Below are 20,359 nucleotides of genomic sequence, written 5' to 3'. Positions count from 1 at the left end.
CAAGTTGGAATTTTAAATGCGTTTTTTCAAAAGAAACATTTAGTGTTCCATAGGGTATTATGTTGTCATTCATTCATTCATTCATTCATTCATTCATTCATTCATTCATTCATTCGTTTGTTTGTTTGTTAAATGGCCCAGGAACCTAACCACCATATTTAATACTTTTTTCTTTTGGAAAGTATATGCAAGTGAAAAACTGTTGATATGTGGAACACAGTTCATTCATAAATTGGAGGCTACTTTTTTGTTTATTGTTTGGAATATTTTACATCTTTTAGCATTGTTTTCTGTCAGTGGAGATATTGGATGCATTGAGATATATTTTTTAAATTGTCTTACCTTCCAACCAAAATTATTAATTTCTTGAGGATAGGAGCTATATCTTAACAGAATGACCTTGCTATTAGAGAAAAGTATTCTAGACTATGACAAAATTAGAGAATGCCATACTAATACTAATGGACTTCTGAAGCTCCTTGAAAGCAGGAACTTTTTTCCTCCATTTCTTTGTATTCATAGCTCTTAGCACAAAGCATTGCACAGTGGACTTAATAAATGCTTATGGGTCTGACAGGGAATAAAAGAAGTATGTAGAATGAGATTTGGAGGGAATGGAATGGTCCTAGCCCTTTTCTAGGACTTAGTAGGAAGCCAAGGAGACATAGGAGTTAGGAGAAAAGCCTGCCTTTGGGGAATATTTTTTTTTTAAACACCCAGAGACTTTTTGAGTTGGACTGAGGGATGGAAATGGGGGCAAACCTAAACAGTAGAGGACAAAAACCGCTACATTTTCAGTACTGGCACAAAAACAATGTAATAATGAAAACAGTAGAACTGAGATGAATGTAAAAGTATCATAACCACAGTAACAAAATGCCATGTACTTCTTGGTAACAGAGTACTCCCTTGGAAATACTCAAAACAGGACCCCAGTATGTGTATGGATTGTGTTTTTCTGTCCCCTCTATCCCCAACCCCAGCACTTTATTGTATGCCAACCATGTTCACATTGATAACTACTTATTGATTTATCAGTTATATAAAATGAAGTGGGAGGCAGAAGTACTTTTCTGGACCCATGTCCCTTAACAAAAGGAATGATCTCTGTGGATAAGGGGTGAAGATAGGGGAAGAAGTGTGTGTGTGTGTGTGTGTGTGTGTGTGTGTGTGTGTGTGTATGTTTGTGAATGAGTATGTATACTTGTGTGTACTTGCGTGCATGTGCATGCTTGTTAATGTTATGAGAGGAGAAAGACCTCTAGGTTTAAGGTTCAGTTATCACTATAAATATTCTTTGAAGCAGGGTAGAAATGAAATTATATGAATTTAGTAATTCATGCCCTATAGGGTTATAAAAGTCAAAGTAATTATGTTCATTAGTGTATAACCAATTAAAAATTGTGATCAGAAGAATGATAGTACCTTTTTAATGCTATTACTGATTGTTTCCATAGTTTTCCAGCCTCTGGTGAACTATGAAAATGAAGAAATCATTACTTAGTTTTAATTTTTAAAACTTTAGAGAAACTTTTCGCAGAGATTTACCAAATATTTGTCAATAGATCCTTTACTAAATTGCTGTTATATTAATTTGTATGGCAATAATACTTCAATGGATCTGTGATTGAACAGATTTATAGATTATCCAGTCCATGTCTCAGCCCATCCACTCTCTCTAATCTCATTCCATACTTTTTTGGTATCTTTCCACATATCAGCAGCGTCCACACAATTTGCTGGGGGCTTTCCTTTAGTGTTTTTGACATTTTGTATGTACCAGTATAGCATTCCAAATGTCCATCTCTTATCTCTTACTCTTGATTCATGACTGATCCATCTCTTCTGATTGTATACCTTTTTTATTTCAGGCTATTTATTCTATGCAGTTCCTCAATGGTCATATGCCACAGCCTCTTATGCTCACCAGGCCTTTCTTCATTGCCCTTTGACTACAATTACTTGCAACTTTAATTCTTGTGAAATTTTGTTTTCCCTGCTTTCTGGTCATATGGAATAGGGCAGCTAGGTGGTGCAGTGGATAGAGCACCAGTGCAAGAGTCAGGAGCACCTGAGATCAAATCTCAGCTCAGACACTTGACACTCACTAGCTTGGGTGACCTTGGGCCAGTCACTTAACCCCAATTGCCTTATCGTGGGTCATCTCCAGTCATCCTGATGAATATCTGGTCACTGGATTCAGATGGCTGTGGAGGAGAAGTGAGGCTGGTGACCTGCACAGCCCTCCCTCACTCAAAACAAAGTCAAGTGCAGGTCATGTCATCATTTCTCTGATGTCATGGTCTTCTTCGGCAGCAAAGGACGAACACACACAATACAGAATTACCAGAAAAATGTTGGTGTTAAGTCATGAGATTTTGTTTGAGAGAAATATACAGTGCAGTGGAATCTAGCCCATCTCTTTTTCACCTATTGACTTTCTGATTCCAATTTACATTCCACCTCTAGTGTCCACCCAAGTTATTATCCATTACTGATGGATCAGTACTGTGATCGTGTATCAAAAGCTGAACAATTGAATTCTCCATTCACTTACTTTGGGGAAATAATCATACTGAATTCTGAGTTACTAAAAATCTCATTTAGGAGACTTTGCAGTGTTTCAGGCTTGAAATAATCAGCATTATGTCATCTGCAAAGGAATATTTGAAGATCTTGCCACTTATATGGAATACCTTTTAAGTTTGAACGGTGTGTTGGATAACATTCATGATGGTGGCAAACACCTTTGGCATGTATGCTATTTCTTATTTTTTGCCTTGCTTAATATTAATAATCAGAATAATAAAAATTAATCATTTCCCTGTGTTTAGAACCTTATATGTGCTTGATATGTATCAGAGACACCACATTGGAAGGAAACCTTTATGGCAGTCTTTTTTTTTTTCAAATAAAAAAATATTCATCTAACAATAATAATAATCAAATCTTTTATTCTGTGAACATTTCAATTATGTGACAGTATAAAGATGTCATCTGTTGTATAATGTTTGCATGAGCTGACCTCTTCTTTTTCATGTTTTCATCAAGTTTGCCCACCATATGACTAGATCATTCTCATATAGACCTTCCCCCAAAAAACTTCTTCTGTCTCCTTGCATTTGAGGAAACCTGGCTTTCCTTAGAAGACAAAGCATTTCTGGGTATTCTTCTTCAGTATTAAGTATTCCTTTCAGTTTACTGCAGGGAGGTGTAGATTTCGTTCTTGTTTTTTACTGCTACTTATAAATTCTCCCCTTTGTGTCATCACTTAGCAACCTTTCCTCCTTATGGGGTTACTCCATCTAGACTTACCACTCTATCCAGATACTGGTGACAATTATCTACCAGCCCCCAGGCCATTGTCCCTGTTTTCTCTAAGAGTTTCTGCCTAACACAGTCATTTTCTCTAGCCCTGCCCTTACACTTGGAAACTTCAGTTATACATATTGACATCCTTTTAAGCACTCTGGCCTCCCAGTTCTTCATTTTCCTCAACTTTCATGACCTGTACCTTTATTCCACCTTAGCCACTTACGAAGGTGATTATAATCCCTGAATCTTAGCATTACCACCAAGTGTTCCACCTCTGCTATTCAAAACTGAAATTCCTTTATCTGACCATAAACTCCTGCCATTCATAGATCTCAGTCATTTGTATAGAGATGATAATTATAAACCCGTGGATGCTATTGAGTTCACCAAGTTAAGATAGTATAGAATGAAAAGAGAAGAGGGCCCATTCAAGACAGAGGCTTTGTGGGGACACTCAAGGATATAAATAATATAGTCTTCTTTGCCTAAAATGAGAGTTTACTAATTCATTGTTGAAATAGCTTGGTGTTTTTTGTTTGTTTGTTTCTGGAGACTAGACTTATGGTATTAAGCCAGGAAGTTCTAGTGAGAAGAAGTTTCTAGTGGCAAATGAGTAACTTATTCTTTAGTTTGTAAACTTAGAATGTTGTGCGTACACTGAAAATTTAAGTCACTTTAAAACAGGATCATAATGATAGATGGCTGTCTTATTCAGCATTTTGATAGGGCTGATAATCACTAAAGGGTATAAAAAAAAGGAAGGCAAGGCAAAGTACACACTTTACAGCTGTCTCAGCTGTGTTAGCTTCTTCCCTATTTATACCTCCCTGAATATGGACAAAGAAAAACTTTGTAGGGAAATATAATGTCATATAACTTTGCAAATTGTAGCTATTTTTGCACTGATTTTTATAAAGGATTGTATCTTTATTTAAAAAATGCCTTTGTAATAAAAACCTCATTCCCAGAGAATTCAATTTTAGAAAGTATTTAATTGCAAGATTTTTTTTCTGTTGAATTAGCTAGAAAATTAAATTTATCATTATAGCAATCCAGATAATCAAAGTTTAATTGTATAAAGAGAGGCTTATGAAGGCATAAAGGTGGAAACTCTGTCCGTGGTTTTGCTTTTTATTGACTCATTATGGAAAGAATGTTTTATATTTCTGTGATATTTTCCTTTCAAGTTATATTCCTTGGTCTACTTACCATTTTAACAGTGCCAGACTTTGCCTTGATGCAAGTATATGAATCTTTTTTTTCCCCTTGTCCTTGAAAGAGGTCCTGCAAGCTGCAAAGAAGCGAGCTATTATTTTAATTCTTGGCAGCATAAATGAAAACTTTCAAATTTAGAAGAAAACGCAATCAGGGAAAACAAGTTGCAAAGTCTGTTAAATTAAAGGGAAAATGTCTGGAATGTAGCTCAGTTGAGATTCAGATGACATTTCGATTAATGTAGTACTTAGTGTATTTTGACTGTTCTACTCTGAATGTGAAATCCTTGTTCACCGGGCAATGGGCTTGGATGTAAGCTCACCAAAAGTATTTGCCACCATAATGGAGGAGATCCTGAACAAAGTCCAAGTTGAGGAGTGAATCTCCATGGTTAGTGAGACCCTCCAGATAGATACTCCCATGTGAAAATGATTTTGTGTGTATTTTATTAAGGCCTGACATTACTCAAAAGGCATTTGGTCTGTCCATCTATAAAGGAATAATCAGGTGGATGAATAATGTCCCTTGTCTAAATTTCAACAAGTATTTGAATGGATATGATATCTTATATCCTACAGATATCCTATGGAACTTGTTGAATTGTACTTTTATCTGTCAGTGATAATAGAAATAGACAATGAACTGGACTCAGGAGTTGAAAAGGAAGAAGAAAGCAATCTAGATTGCTTTGAGGGGATAATCCTAAACTTCCTATCAAAGAAGCTTCATCTTTTCAATATTAATATTTTACCAGTGCTGCCTCTGAAGAACTAAAATGAGTATTACATGGGTTCTGGGGGAAGGGAACAAGCATTTATTAAATATCTGCTATGTTAGGCACTGTGCTTTGTGCTTTACAAATATTTTCTGATTTGATCCTCACTGCAATCTTGTGAGATAAGCACTTTTATTATCCCCGTTTTACAGTTGAGGATACCGAGGCAAGATAATTGACTTGCCCAGGGTCACACTGGTAGTAAGTATATGAGGCTGGATTTGAACTGAGGTCTTTCTGACTCCATGCCCAGCCCTCTATTCGTTGTACTACCTAGAGTGTAATGAGTGGAGCAAACATGATGGATGAAGAATTTTGAAGTAGGGTAATGTATGTCATCAAGGAATTTGTATGTCAGCAAGTAAATATCAGTAAATCACATGACAAGATTGAAGTAGAAAGCCGAAATTCTCCCCTGGTATAATACTTTTGAGATCAGGTGAAACTTAGGAAAATCTTCAGCATATTGAGTGGATTCCTTGTGGCAAACTTTGAGAAAACATGAATAATAGTAGTATAGGATGAACAGTCAGGGATGGGTTATGATCTGCATCAATGGCAGGGATTCCCAAATCCATGAGTTCATATAGATTCAGTGAAGTATGAATGACTTTGTAATTCTTCAAGGATTGATGTATGATCAGATCTGAATTTAGTTATTTTGAATTGACGTAACACTGAATGAATTCTTAAACAGGCTTGGGAATAAGGAAAAATGAAACTTTTACAGTAGTGCCATTTCTTATTAGTACTTTTAGAAAGGAGACTCAGACTCCTGATAGCTGCAGGGTAATCAAGAGAACTTATAGAGAGAATCAGTAAATTCCATTTTGGGGGCAGGATGTAAATGATGATCCAACAAAAGACTGAAAAAGGAAGCAAATAGGAGGAGAACCAATACAGCAGTGTTACAAAAACAAACAGAAGGAGCTTTCTCTAGGAGAAAAAAGGTGGTTAACAGTATCAGATGCTTCCAGAGAAATCTAGAAAGATGAAAATTAAGAAAAGACCATTGGACTTATCAATTAAGAGATTATTGACAAATTTGGAGAGAGAATTTTAGTTGAGTGGGAATGGAAGCCAGATTGAAAGGGGATTCAATGATGTGTGTGAGAGGAAAGATAGCAGAAGCAATAAATATACAGTCTTTTCCCCTTCCTCTCCCAGGAGTTTGTCTGTGAAAGGGGAGGAGTGATTTCTTGAGGTACTGGTAAGGTCAAATGAGAATTTTTTTTTTTTTGTGGACAGAAAGTCTTAAGCATGTTTGTAAGCAATAGCAAAAGAACCAACAAGTGGGAAAGATTGAGAAAAAGTTATTTAAACCAATTATAAGCCTACTTTTCCAGGCTTGCATATATTACTCCATTCGTGTTCTCTATGATACAGACAAACTGGCCATTTTACTGTATCCCATCAATGATAGTACATCTCTTATCTTTGTGCCTTTGCAAGGCTATCCTACATACTTGGCATTCTCTTTCTTTTCATCTCTATGCCCTAGAATCTCTAGCTTTCCTTCAAAGTTTGGCTCAAACATTACTTTCTATGTGAGTCCTTTCTTGCTCTCTTCCTTTCCCCAAGATATCCTGTATTATTGTGTTTGTTTTGTATATACTTACATGGACACACATACATGTGTTCCATCTCCTCCGATAGAATAGAAGTTCCTTGAGGGCAAAGGCTCTTCGTTTGTTTTTATATACTAGTGCTTAACATCATACTTAGCTCAGAGGAAGTGTTTAATAAATACTTGTTGATTTGATTGACCTAATTGGTTAAGAGAAACTAACTGTTACTGGTAGATTCTAAAAAAAGCTTAGATAATTTACCCAGCCTAAGTTTCTGCTGTTAAGCTTTCAATTGAAATGAGTCACCCAAGAGTTCTGGTAAAAGCATTCTTCAATTTGTAAACATTCTGTTCTACGTAATTTCTAAGTTGGTCATTTGCAATTCAGAAATAGTTTTGCTATAGGAACAGGGAGATAAATAATTATTAGGATCCCAGGCTAACTCAGAAAAATCTGTTAAATTTATATTGCAGCTGTCATCAAAACCATCTCATATTGGTAAAAAAAAAAAAAATAGAGTAAGTCAATATAACATATTAGACAAGGACACTCAGAAACAATAGAATTCAATAATCTAATATTTGATAAACTAGAAAATAATTTATCTAAGATCTCCCTATTTGAAAAAACTGCTGGGAAATTTAAAAACAAACAATTGCTGGCAGAAATGAGGCATAGCCTAATACCTTAAACACTACGTTCCACAATACATTCTAAATGAATACGTGATTATAATATTAAAGATCATACTATTAAAAATTGGAAGAGAAGCAGATCATATACTTCCTGTAGCTCTAGGTAGGAGATATACTCTGAAGGTAATAAGAAAAGACAAAATGCATAATTTTGATTATATGAAGCTGAAAAGCTTCTGCACAAACAAAATTAATGTACCTAAGATAAGAAGGAGGAAATGTTTGAATTGGAAAAAAAAACTTTGTATCACATTTCTTTGATAAGGGCTTGGTATTGGAGATATATAGATCATTAACTTACATGTGACCAAAAATTCCTTACCAATAGATAACTGGTCAAAGGATATAAACAGACATTTTCCAAAAGAAGAATTACTTATGAAAGAATGCTCCAAATCACTAATGGTAAGAGAAATGCAAATCAAAACAACATTGAAAATTTCATCTTATACCCTGTAAATTGGCAAAATTGACAAAACATGGGAAGATTTCATGTTGCAAAGGCTGTGAGAAGATGGGTACACTGGTGCATTGTTGATGGAGAGGTGAATCAATCATTTTGGAAAGCTATTTGGAATCATGCAAATCAAGTGACTAAAATATCCATATCCTTTGACCTGTGATACCATTATTGCACTTATGCCCAGGAGTGGTGCCATTGATAAGAAGGAAGTTCTCATAAACATTAGTCAGTCAGGATTTATTCTGTTTAGTCATTTCATTTATGTCTTCATGCCTCCATTTGGGCTTTTCTTGGTAAAAGTATTGGAATGGTTTGCCATTTCCTTTTTGAGCTCATTTTACAGTTGAGGAAATTGAGGCAAACAGGGTTAAGTGACTTGCCCAGGATCACACAGCTAGTAAGTATCTGAAACCAGATTTGAACTCAGGTCTTCCTTACTCAAACTAAACTGCCAAGCATTCAGACTATGCATCAGAGAGCACAATTCCGATGGGCTGGCTGCATTGTTCAAATGCAAAATGTACACTTGTCAAAAAGACTGTTTCATGGAGAACTTGCATGGGGCAGGTGATCACATGGTGGTCAGAAGAAGCGATATAAAGATACTCTCAAGATCTGTCTCAAGAACTTTGGATTTGATTGTGTGACATAGGAGACACTAGCACAGAACCACTCAGCATGGTATGCCCACATCAGAAAGGGTGCTGTGCTCTATGAGCAAAACAGAATTGAGACAGCACAAAGGAAACATAGGATTCACAAATTTGGATATCCACCCCAAGTGTTCCCACAGACTATCTGTGCCCAATCTGTAGTATGGCTTTCCGAGCTCATATTGGTCTGATCAGTCACAGTTGGACACATTGAAACTTGAGTTTATCATGGTGATGTCATTTTGGTCCTCTTTGAGAACGAAGGACAACAGCCAACCAACCAGCAGGGCAATGCCGCAGTAGTGACAAGGAATGAGATTGGAGATTTTTCCTCAGATGGGACTATGATAGTGTCATTAGTAGACACACCATCAGCAGAATAAAATCTGAGAGTTGGAATGGCTCTTTGGTCATCTTTTCTCCCCCATACTTGAACATGAATCTTTTTTTTTTAATAGTAGTCCCAAGAAGTAATTATCCAATCTTTGCTGCAAGATCCTCAGTGAGGGGAAACCTACGACCACTTGATGTTGCTCATTTTTTTTTTTTGATAGCTCTAATTGATAGAAAGTTTTCCTTATGTCCAATCTCAATTGGAATTTTCATACCTTCTATCCACTGGTTCTAGTTCTGGTCACTGAGGCCAAGAAGTCTGACACTTCTGAGGCAGCCAGTTGGCACAATGCATAGAGCACTGAGCCTAGATTCCACAAGGTTTGACTTCAAATCAAGTCTCAAACATTTAATAACTGTTTTCCTGGGTAAGTCAGCTGTAATATGAGGGATCACACTAACACTTATCTCACAGGATTGTTGTGAGGATCAAATGAAATAATATTTGTAAAGTGCTTACTACAGTGTATGGCACATATTAGGTGTTTAATAACTGTTTGATCACTTCTTCTTTTACTTGTCATTCCTTCAAATGCTAAAAGACAGTTATCATATGTCTCATTTCCTCCCCCATTCATACCCCAAGTCTACTTCTTTCTGGGCTAAACATCTCCATTTCCTAAGAAATCCTCATATGGCAATAATTTGAGACCTTTCACCATTTCTAGTTGCCCTCCTCTGAACACTTTTCAGTTTTTCAGTGTCTTTCTTAAAATATAGTGCTCTGAACACTAAGCAAAATAATCCAGATGTGATCTGACAAGGATAGAGCATAGTGGAATTATGACCCCCTTAGCCCTGTTTATTATACTCCTCTTAATACAGCTCAAGATTGCATACATTTTTTGGTTACCATATTACAATGTTGACTTAGTGAATTTGCAGTCTTCTAAAATTCCCAGAATATTGTCAGAAAAGGGTCTGTCTAACCATGTCTTCTCCATGTTACATTTGAAAAGTTTATTTTTTTAAACCCAACTGTAAGACTTTATACCTTTCTTTTTGAAATTTCCTTTGATTAGATTCTGTCTAGAGATTGAGGCTAATTTCTTGGATCTTTTTAGATCACTTGATGGATGTGATATAGTGGAAGTTGAGTTGCGTGTTGAACTCTTATACAAAATGTTGGCTATAACAGCATTGTATATCCTCTGATTTGATAAACATGCCATCGATGCTTCCATCCAAGTCATTAATAAAATTGTTAAACAGCACAAAGCCAATCACAGATCTCTAAGGAACTTCAATGGAGATTCCTTTCCAAGTTGACACTGAATTCTTAAATGACTACATTTTTTTGGGATTGGCTATTCAACTGATTTGAAATCTGTTTAGCTGTATTAGTACTTAGTCCACCTCACTCCATCTTTTTCACATGGAATAGTTTGAGCAACTTTATCAATTGTTTTATTGAAATTGAATGTATTTTTCTCATATATTGGGTTAAATTCTCACAATTTTTCATTAAAGAAAATTATTTTTTATACCGTGTATTTCTTTAGAAAATATATATGATCCTTTTTTCTTTAGAATTTATTTAAAAACATTAATTCTTTTTTCTGAAATTTTCTGAAGACCAATATTACTAAGATGCAAAACTTATAAAAATAATTGGTACCCTTATTGACAGCCTCAATACAAATTTGTCTCCATTTGGCAATTAAAGCTCTTCACAACCTGGCTACCTACCTTTCCACATTTATCACATGTTGCTCCCCTTCACACTCTTTGATCCTTTCATTGCTGGCTTTTTTGCTGTTTCTCACTTGACATTGTCTCCTTTCTTTGTGCCTTTGCTGACCAAAGTTGTCTCCCACTCCTTGAAAATACTCCTTCTTTACTTTTTTCTCTTAAAATCCATGTCTTCTTTCAAAGGGTAGCTCAAATATTTCCTACGTGAGTCTTTCCAGATTCTCTTCCTCCCTAGCTCATGGTGTTTTATGTGTACATGTGATATTCTCTATAGAACCTGTATATCTTCAGAGCAAGAGCTATTTCAGTAATGTCTTTGCATTCCCAGCACTTAGTGCAGGATCTGCATATGTCTGTCATACACAGATGCACACATACATACATGCCACTTAATAAATTCTAATATGTTTCATTAGTGAGTGTTTCATTTCTCTTGGTTAAATAAATTTTTCTAATTCATTTTACCCACACCACTCTATGCTAATTTTAAAAATTTATTTAATCTTAGCATTACTTTGTGTCCTGAACACTTGAATTTCAGAACTAGAGGGAACTTTAGAATTATTTTTTCCTTGCCTTTGATTTTACAGGTGAGAAAACCAAGGCCCATACTTGGAGATAGCAAGGGTTGACTAGGAATTTGACAGTATTGGGAAGATAGCCCAAGTTTGTATTCTTCCTGTATGAGAGGGAAGATGAGCATATTTGTAGGTTGGGACACATGATATGTACAAGAGAGGGAATAATTCATGAACAAGGTCATGATAGGATAAAAAGATGAAAAGGCAGGGATAAATTTAGGTAAAAATATTTTTCTTGGAAGGTACAATATAGGATATTTAGGCATAGTTTATTAATAATGGTAGTAACTGACATTTTATAATGTTTTCAGATTTATAAGATGCTTTTTTGAAAAGAATTATGTTACCTCTCTTAGGTCTGTTTTCTTATTTCAAAAATGAATGATTGAATTAGGCTATGATTTCCAAAGGCTTTCTTCTAGACCTACTATTTGCCTTGACTTCAGTACAAGCAAATTAACATAAAAAATAATAGTACCTAACTTTCAGGATTGTTGTGAGGCCCAGGTGATAAAATGTATATATATGTAAAACATGTCAGCATCTTATATTGTACCCTCAGAGAAAAGAAGGTGTGTGTGTGTGTATTTACCTATATTATTAAAAGAAATTATTGTGGAATTCTAGATAAGAAAATTAGGGAATTTTGGAGATAGAAGGTAGTACTAGCTTTTCCAACTCTTCATGGTTAGGACAGATCATCTAATATACTCATTTACCAAATTTTGTCAATTATTGCAGTGCATTTGACACCTTCTTCTTCCTTTTTTACCCTCATTGCCATCACCCTGTTAAAGCCCCTGTCATAACTTACTTTGAACTGTTAAAGCATTCTGCTTCATTCTTTACTCTATTGCTAAAGTAATCTTTCTAATTCACAGACCCAAACATGTTGTTCCTCAGGAAAAAACGTTTACGGAATTCCCATTGTTTATGGTGTACGTCATTTGCACTTAAGTGCAAGTCACTTAACTAGTTTGTCTCAGTTTTCTCATCTGTAAAATGGGGATGAGAATAGCTCCTACCTCCCAGAGTTGTGAGGATAAAATGAGATAATTTTAAAATGCTTAGCATAGTACCTGATGCATAGTAAGTGCTGTGTAAATTTGAGCTTATTATCATTATTGCAGAATAAAATTCAAGATGACCTCTGAGATTCCTACCTGCTCTCAATCTGTATGATCCTTGGACTAGTTTTCAAGGCTAATCTTATTTTACTCTACTATTTTTTCCCTTTATTTAGTGTACTTTTCAACCAAACCAGATACCTAGTCATCCCTTGGTCTTATTTTGTCCTTTCTTGCTTCTTTGTATCACTCATATCATTCTCCCTTCATCTTATACTGAAAAGTTTTAGTGACCTAATTACTCTGTTCAACATTGTAGCTTTTAACTCATGCATACTTGTCCATACTGTATGACTCTTGTTCATGTCCTCCCACAAATTGACCTCAAGGTTTCCACTCATGCTTGTAGACTTCTTTTGTTTCTTTTGATACGGATGGATTATTTGGACAGTCCATCATTATCTCTTCCTCATCCACCTGGCAGGCCCTTAATTTTTTGGTCATTTTTTTCTTTGGCATTTGATCGCAGTCAGTTAAACTTCTATATGAAATCATTATATATATTAATATTATTTCCTCACTTTGTAAGCATTTATTAAGCACCTACTATGTTCTAGGCACTGACTGGGGTTACAAAAAAGGGCAATAGGAGAGACAAAATGAAAACAACTATGCACTAGAGATAATCATAGAGGAATAGCACTAGCGTTAAGGGAGATCAGAAAAGTCTTCTTGTAGAAGATGGGATTTTTTTCTAGGACTTGATGGAAGCTGGGTAGCCCAGGAGACAGAGATGAGGAGGGAGAGCATTTCAGACATGGGGAATAGCCAGTGAAAATGCCTGGAGTTTGGTGATGCAGTGTCTTGTGTGAAGAACAGCAAAGATATTTCCATTCGTTTCCAACATGAAATGGATAAAATATTTTCTGACATGAAAACTTTTCTCGAAGAAAGTATTTATGACGAATGGATGTGAGGCTTGCATGTAGTCCACAAATCTTTGGACTCTCACGTCTTACATTGGAACCATTCCTCACAGGCTTTTCTATTAGATTGAAGTCCCTTAATTTTGAGAGTCATATTGAGTTCATAGAATTTCACTGCCTCATTTTTTGCAACAGATGGTATTGTAAGTTGCAGTTGTTTTTGTGGGTTTCATTACTTCTTGATTACTACTGATATCATTTAATAGATCCAGAAAGCATTTTAATTGAATTTGGTGTTAGGGATCCTTAAATTTCTTGAGGCAAATTTAATTTTGGTGCTAATTACTTTTTTGAAATTTTTTTCCAGATACCATATTTAAGGATAAATAACTAGGTAAACCATTTATTAAGTGCTTATTATATGCTAAGCCTTGGTGATACAAATACTAGTAAGCAAGAGAGTTCTGGCCCTCAAGGAGTTTTTGTTCCAGTTGTGAAAAGAAAGGTAAAGGGTATCTGGAAAAGTAGGAGAAAGTTATCCAGCATGGTTTGTTGGTGGTGACTGGAAAGTGAGATGGAGGCTGAATTCTAGGGAAAATGAAACAAAAACTCACACTCACAGGTCAAGGTCCAGGGAGAGTGGTTACAGTAAGCTTCAAGTGATAATCTTCCCCTATAAGAAATGAGAATCATTGTTTGTGGACTTTATGTTTCCTCCGTAAAATGGTTAAGATATTCTTACAAGTAGAACTTGGTTTGAAAAAAATTAGTTTTACTGGATATGTATGAAATGATTTTATGTGCTTCACTTTTCCAATTCCATATTTTTAAAAAAGCTATTCATTTAAAAAACAATTCATCACAACCTTTATGAACAAGTTGTTACTTGACAATGGGTCCTGTTGGATTATTCTGTACTTAAAGTAGTTATGCATGCAAGGTTCTTGTCCTGCCATGGTATTCAAAGGCTATTATTTCATCATTCAGAAATGTCTTTTCACTGCAATACTAAACATTTAGATACTAGAGATCTATCTACAAAACTTCCAATTCCAATTCTGTTTCCACAGAAAAATACTTTTCTAGAGGAGGTCATGGTGATACCAGTTCTTGCTATTTTACTTGCTTTGTGACCTTGGGCAAATCATTTTGCTCGTAGAGACCTCAGTTTCTCGATAGATGAAAGTTTGACTAGATCTCTGAGGTCCTTTCTAGAAAATGTGACCATTTTAGTGAAATCCTATATGATATTTTAGATAAGACCTCTGGTTTTCATAATTCAGAGCTGCTAGCTCAATTTACTATTATCCAGTGGCCTGTTATATTACTTGATGGCTGTTCCCTGCTCTGGAGAATTGGAGTTGATCCTGTGATAATGACATTAGATTTGGAGTCAGTGTCAAAAGACTTGGGCTCAAGTTCTGACTGCCTTTTTACTTGTTGTTTGACCAGGAGAAAATTAGTTAACCTCTCTGAGCCTTAATTTCCTCATAATAGTTCACATTTTTTGTAGTGTTTACAAGACACTTTCCCAATAACCCTCTGAGGGCTCTAATTATCCCTGTTTTACAGATATGCAAACTGAGCCTCTGTCCACAATCATTCTAAGTTAGTATGGTAATTATTAGTATGCTAATATAAGTTTCTTAGCTTCAAATTTAGCATTGCTTCCACTATCCTATGCTGCATTTACATTTGTAAAATTAAGATAATAATGCTAATACTTTCTACTTCACAATATTGTTGTGAGTTAAGTACTTGACTTTCTTCAGAGAGGGAGAGAGAGTGTAAATACTAAAAAATAATTACACAGTGTTACTGTGTAAAAATTTTACTAAGTTATTTGAGAGAGGTTTGGTTATTTTTTTCTTCTTAAAAGTATATTGGTTTTTGCTGCACAAAAGTTTAAAACTTGGTATTTGAAAGAGAATCCATCCAGTAAAGAAAAAATTTAGAATGGCAAATGAAGTAGGAGATTGAACTCTTCTATTTTATTAGCTGAGAAAGCTGACAATCCAGATGGATCATTCTCACTTTATTTTTCTTCTCCTCTTTCCTCGTGCTCTCCACTCGCCTCCCCATTCTTCCCTCTTACCAGTCAGCCATCCCCCTTTATAATTTACATTATAACAACTATGCTACCCTCATGTGGACAGAGATAGAAGGGATTTGAGTGGCTGAGGAGAAACTGAGACTGAGAGAAGTTAAGTACTTTGTTCAGGATCACACAGCTAGGACCTGAGATTAGATTTGAACTCTTATCTTCCTGACTTCTAAGTCTAGAACTCCACCTAACTGCCAAGTGCTTATTGGGTAGTAACATATTCAGGCTTATCCATCCACAAATGCATAGTGGTGTAGAAGAGCAAATTGTAAACTCTTTGGGGATAGAGGCTTTAGGGGGATCTCCTCTCACTAATCACACCAGCAAATCTTCTCAAGTTTTAGTGATGAAGAGGAGGAAAGAGGGAGAAATAAGTGGCAGGAACAAAAGGAGAGACCTTGAATTTAAATCCTAGCTCCACTATTTACTGTGTCATTTAACCCTTCTCAGTTAGTTTCTTCACTTGTAAAAAATAACAATAATGCCTGAAACATTTACTTTGCAGGCTTGTTGTATTGGACTCACTTTTTAAAACCATAAAACAATATGTTAATGTGAGCTGCTGTTATTGCTGTTATTATGTCTAAGAGACTTGGGCAAGGCTTCAGGCCAGTGGAAAACGTGCCTCCATTACCTTGCAATATAATAAGCAAACAGGGCAACGTGGCTCCTTCAGCATGTGTGTGAATTGGAGGAAAAGTTGTTCTGGGTTCAGATCTTGCCGCTGACATTTAATGTCTGGCTGACCATGGACAAGTTACTTAACTTACCTGAGCTTCAGTTTTGTCATCTACCAGAGTTGTTGTAAAGAAAGTGTTAAGTTATGCCTTAAAGCACTATATATAGATTGAACTATTATATGTAGACAGTCATAATAATATTAATAATTGCTGGCATTCACATAGCACTTTAAGGTTTGCAAAACACTTTACAAATATTATCTGCTTTTATAAAGCTGATGGCGTCCTGCCTGCTATTTGGTCTCTGCTTTAAGTCTTGCTTCACATCTGTCACACAGTTGCCAAAGTAATTTTCCTAAAGTGAAGCTCTGAACAAATTTTGCCCCATATTCCCTCCACTTTATTAATTCCAGTAGCCTCCTGTTGTCCCTAGATTCAAACGTAAACTGCTGTCTGGAATTTAAAGTTTTTTTTACAGTCTGACCTTTTTCTACTTTTCTGGTGGTGCTACATATTGTTCCCCTCCAGTGTACTTTTTGGTTTGCTTGCTATTCCCCAGCAAACATTTATTAAGTACCTAATGTATACCATATCTTTCATCTGCGTGCTTTTACACTAGCAGTCCCTCATGGCGAAAATGCTCTCCTTTCTTGGAAACTCTGTCTTGCTTCAAGACTCAGCAGGTGGCCTCCTCTCTCTCTCTCTCTCTCTCTCTCTCTCTCTCTCTCTCTCTCTCTCTCTCTCTCTCTCTCTCTCCAGGTAACTTCCTCTGTAAGGTTACCTTGTATGTACTTTGTATCTTGTGTACAAGTATCTCTTGATCTGAGATTTACCTCATACCTCACAAAAAATCTTTAGCTTTTTTTCATTTTTCAGATACCTTCAAATTCAATCTCTGGTGGAATCAATTTCCTCATGGAATTTCTTGATGCATACTTTGTCTGATCCAGCTTATCTTTCTACCTCTGTTTTTTAGCATAATTTCTACTTGATGTAGCACCTTGAATACTGTAATGTTAGAATTTAGTCATGGTGGCCCTACTGACCTTGATAGTGAAAAGCTTATTATAAATTTTTTAGAGATTTCTATTTTTATCTTCCCTGTTCCACTTTCTTTTCATTCCTTAAATTTGTTTTTCCTTCTATTGCATTTTTGTTACTGTTGATAATCTTCTAATATCCTACTTTGTAAGCTCTTATAAGTGAGTTGATAATTTAAACTACATCTGTTCATATCATGTTGAAGTGATTTCTAGACTATTTTAGTCTTGATTAGATTGTTGAACATTGATTCCTTAGAAATTCCAGCATAATACCACCAGGTTTCTGGCTGCTCATAATAATGAGGGTATTCTTAAAATGTATACAAAAAAATTCAAAGCATTTGCTTTATATTGTGAACATGAATGAGGAAAAAGTTTTGTTCAGGTAGTGAAGAAAACTAATCATCTTTTTTTGGCTTGTTTTTAGGATGGATTGGATGCTTTGGTATATGATCTGGATTTTCCTGCACTAAGAAAAAACAAAAATATTGACAACTTTTTAAGCAAATGTAAGTAATCATCTTCGATAATGAGCGACATATACGTATATAACCAAATATTACTTATTTTAAAACCTACTCATTTTGTGTAATTCGTATTCTTCTTTCCATTCTGTGGTTAAAAAGCACTTGTTCATTAAAGTTTCCAACATAGGATTAGTTAGGGTCAGAGAGGAGGAGGATCATCACTTTTATTGCTTCTTAATAACACTTGTAAAAGATTGTGTGCACAAAAATATAGCACAAAGTGGAAAGGGTTTCTAAAGTTACAAACTATGTTTATCTTATCTTACTCCTCTTTTATATGATTCTGTGCTTGTCTTTTATTACAATAGATATTTGGGTTGTGTCAGTATTATTTAGAAATTTGTCTGAAAGATGTTTGAAAAGATTTCTTTGTCTAGAGGGTTGTAATATAGACTTTTTTTTTTATATGCCTGAAAAACCTGTCAAAAATTAGTGTCAAACTCTTTAAGTGGAAAACTGATCATCTATAAAATCCTATTGAGACAGAATCACAGGTTTGATATTTACTTAGAGGGTTTTTTTTGGGTGGAGAATTATTTTTTTGTACTAAGACATAATGCTACTTTTGGAGTTGACATTGTAGAATTTAATAGCCGTATATCTTAGTCTCTTAGAACTATTGAGACAGCAAGGGAACATAGTGGGTACAGGAAGTGGAGTCAGGAAGCAGGAGTGAAAATCCTCTAACACTTACTAGCTGTGTGACCCTGGGCAACTTTTCTCTGCCTCAGGTTTCTCTTCTGTAAAAATGGGGATAATAGCACTTACTTTTCAAGATTATTGTCAGGATCAATCTATTATTATTATTGATTCACTTTCAATTTATATTTAACGTGTTATCTTTGATCTATAAAGGCTATATAATTCCATATATCATTAGATAAATACTTATTGAATTAAATGGAGTTTATTGAATTAACTCATTTTTAAGTTAGAGAAGTATCTAAAGTACTTATAAAAAGACCATTATTCATGCTTCATTAAGGGTAATTCTGCCCTCTGTTTTAGATCCCATCCCTTCTTGCTTCCTCCTAGATCCTCCTTTCTGATTAGCTGTAGTGCTCCTCACCATGTATCTTGCAAATAATCAAAAACAATTAAGTCCTTAATATGTACTAAGCTTTGTACTTTTCCTGGGAATACAGAATCAAAACTGAAACAGTCCTTGTGTTCTTGAAGTCTACCTTCTTTCAGGAGAGATACAATATAATTGTAAATCTTCTTTTCTGTCCTCAAGCCTCCTATGACACCCACTGTCCTGTCTCAGTAGAGGACCACAACTCCTCTTATGATTTACTTGACTTAGAAAATAAACATTATACATTAAGCATTTTTGTTCTGTAGCTCAGAACTCCTGTTTGGTCATCATTTTCTTGTAGTTGTTCTCCTTTCTGACAAAAGGGTGTCTCCTTTGTAATGCTAACTCCTTTATTTTTGCCCTTTATTCTATCCCTGGGATTTTGTCTTTTTGACTCTCTAGTATTACAGTAGCTTCCCAATTATCTTCCCTACTGTCATTCATTCTGCTTTTCAAGCCATCCTTTCCACCTCTCCAAAGCTTCTAGAACATCCTTTCTAAACCATAAGTCTGACTATGCCACTCCTCTGTCCAAGAATTCTGTTAACTTCTAGGTTAAAATAAGATCTTAGCTTAGGATTTAAAACCGTCTCAATTTGACCACCCTCTCCTTTTTTTACACTTATTTCCTATTATTTGACTTAATTCATTCTTTGTTCCAACCAGATTGACTTACTTGTTCTTAGAACTCAGTATTTCATTTTCCATTTCCACGTTTTTGTAAAGGCCCTTCTCCTTCCTTGAAATTTACTCACTCCCTACCATGACTACTCAACATTCTTTAAGGCTCACCTCAGATACTGCCTCCTTCATGAAGCCTTTCCTGATCCCCAAGTAGTTAGTTTCTCTCACTTGTTAGATTATTATATCTTTGTCTCTTTACTTCCTTTATCCCTCTGGAGAATGTGTGTTCCTTAAGAAAAGGGAATGTTTTTCATTTGAAAATCCAGGGTGGTCTAACCCTGGGAAGTAGAGGTCAGCATAGGAACCTACCTGATACAGGGTAAGACCAAACAAGGCCAGACACCTCACCTAAAAGCACATTAGGAAGCACCAAGAAGACACCTACCAGTAATTGTTGTAAATCTAGAAATCCTTCCAAAGAAGGAGAGAGAATAACAGTAATAACTTTAATCAGAGACTCATATAAAAAATAGATTTTCTGCAAAGACAACATGAATACTTAGAAGTGTAGTAAGACATAGAAAATAAAATAGAAGTTCTGGAGCAAAGAAATAGAAGAATAGTTTAGAAGAGAAGGTTGTAACCCTTACCCAAGTGATGGATTCCTTGAAAACTAGAAGAGACCAAACAGAATCAAGAATAACAGGAATAAACTTCTTGACAATTATGGGGAGATCAAAAGATTTGGGATTGGGGGGAGAAAAGAAAAGAATTAGAATCTAAGATAGTGTCCATCAGTTGGGAAATGGCCAAACAAATTGTATTATATGAATATAATGTAATATTATGCTGGAAGAAATGGTGAAAAAGATATTTCAGAGAATCCTAAGTAGTAAGAACATCTGCTTGTTGAGTGAAGTGAGCAAAAACCAGGAGAAAAGTTTGTATAAGAATAAATAA

The 20,359-nt window shown here is 35.4% G+C and overlaps 1 protein-coding gene across 2 annotated transcripts in view; it reads left to right on the top strand.

The window, feature by feature from the left end:
- ROCK1 (Rho associated coiled-coil containing protein kinase 1) overlaps positions 1–20,359 on the top strand; it is a 149,304-nt gene that overhangs the window by 31,163 nt on the left and 97,782 nt on the right. For both annotated transcript variants that reach the window (XM_072604357.1, XM_072604356.1), the window contains exon 2: positions 17,598–17,679. In XM_072604357.1, coding sequence (XP_072460458.1) covers positions 17,598–17,679 — 82 coding nt within the window. The remainder of the gene's footprint in view (positions 1–17,597; positions 17,680–20,359) is intronic.

The sequence above is a fragment of the Notamacropus eugenii genome, chromosome 4 (assembly GCF_028372415.1).
Source record: "Notamacropus eugenii isolate mMacEug1 chromosome 4, mMacEug1.pri_v2, whole genome shotgun sequence".
In the NCBI taxonomy this organism is placed as follows: Eukaryota; Metazoa; Chordata; class Mammalia; order Diprotodontia; family Macropodidae; genus Notamacropus; species Notamacropus eugenii.
Note: the sequence above shows the minus strand (reverse complement) of the source record. Positions and strands in the feature narration are given on the sequence as shown.